Source organism: Thecamonas trahens (assembly GCF_000142905.1).
Source record: "Thecamonas trahens ATCC 50062 unplaced genomic scaffold supercont1.86, whole genome shotgun sequence".
Taxonomy (NCBI): domain Eukaryota; order Apusomonadida; family Apusomonadidae; genus Thecamonas; species Thecamonas trahens.
In genome coordinates, this window is record NW_013657594.1 from 11413 (window position 1) to 12391 (window position 979).

A 979-nucleotide genomic window follows, 5' to 3' on the forward strand; every position below is an offset into this window, starting at 1 on the left:
TGCCAAGAACGTGCTCTTTGCCGCAGACACCGGCGGTCTCGTGGCGCTCGACCAGTGCCTCAACGCTTACGACCCGCTCCGCCACGCCACCGCCCTCGACAAGTACGCTACCGCCGTCCGCGACGTCCTTGCTGCCCTCTCTGCCCCGCTTGCCGATGCGCCACCACCGCCTGTTGACCAGATCCGCCGCTTCATCCGCCAGAACTGTCGCTACGACATTGGCCGCGAGGGCTGCCACTGCGTCCACCTCGGCATGCTTGCCGGCCTTGCTGCCGTCCGTGGTGCCACTCTTGACTCGCTCCGCGATGTCTTTGCATCCGCCGCCGCCGCCACCGCCGCCGCACCGGGCACAACAGCGCACTCACCGCCAACAGGCGACCCGCCGCAGCTCGCCTTTGTCCTCGCCATGCGCGACGTCCTCGCCGCCGCCGGTGACACTGCGCAGGTCCACGCCGAGCTTGCCGAGCTCGCCTCTGCGCCAGCACTCCGTCGGCCTGACTTTGACGCCTCGCTGGCTGCCGACGACGAGGTCGCCGACGAGATCTCCGAGTTCTGGAAGCTCTCCGAGAGCCTCATGGACATGTTTTCTGGCGATGGTGGAGCCTCGTCCTCGCTCTACGCCACACCGCTCCGCGACGCGGCCCGCGCCCGCGCCGCCGCCTCGTCGGCCGCCACTCCGGGCACACCCAACCTCTCTCCCATTCCGCCGCCGTCGCTCGGCTCAGACGCCGCCGCAAGCACAGACGCCTCGGCCCCGCGCTCCGCGCCGTCGCCCGATGGCTTCTCGGCAGAGCTGGACTCGCCTTCGCGGCTTGCTCACCATCATCGCCACCACCGCCGCCGCCGCCGCAAGCACAGCTCACCGTCTGCTACGCCCGACGAGCCATCCGACGCCTCGGCCTCAGCACCGTCGCGCCGACGCAAGCACCGTCATCATCATGGCGACGACAGCGAGCCGGCTGGGCCCGCCTCCGAATCG

General features: G+C 70.2%; 1 protein-coding gene across 1 annotated transcript in view; it reads left to right on the top strand.

Moving 5' to 3' along the window:
• The window catches only part of AMSG_11476 (uncharacterized protein), a gene marked incomplete at both ends in the record, with an annotated part of 1428 nt that extends 499 nt beyond the window's left edge, over positions 1–929 (top strand). The window contains one exon of the mRNA XM_013897206.1: positions 8–929. Within this exon, the coding sequence (XP_013752660.1) occupies positions 8–928 (921 nt within the window). The remainder of the gene's footprint in view (positions 1–7) is intronic.
• Positions 930–979: the final 50 nt, after the last annotated feature.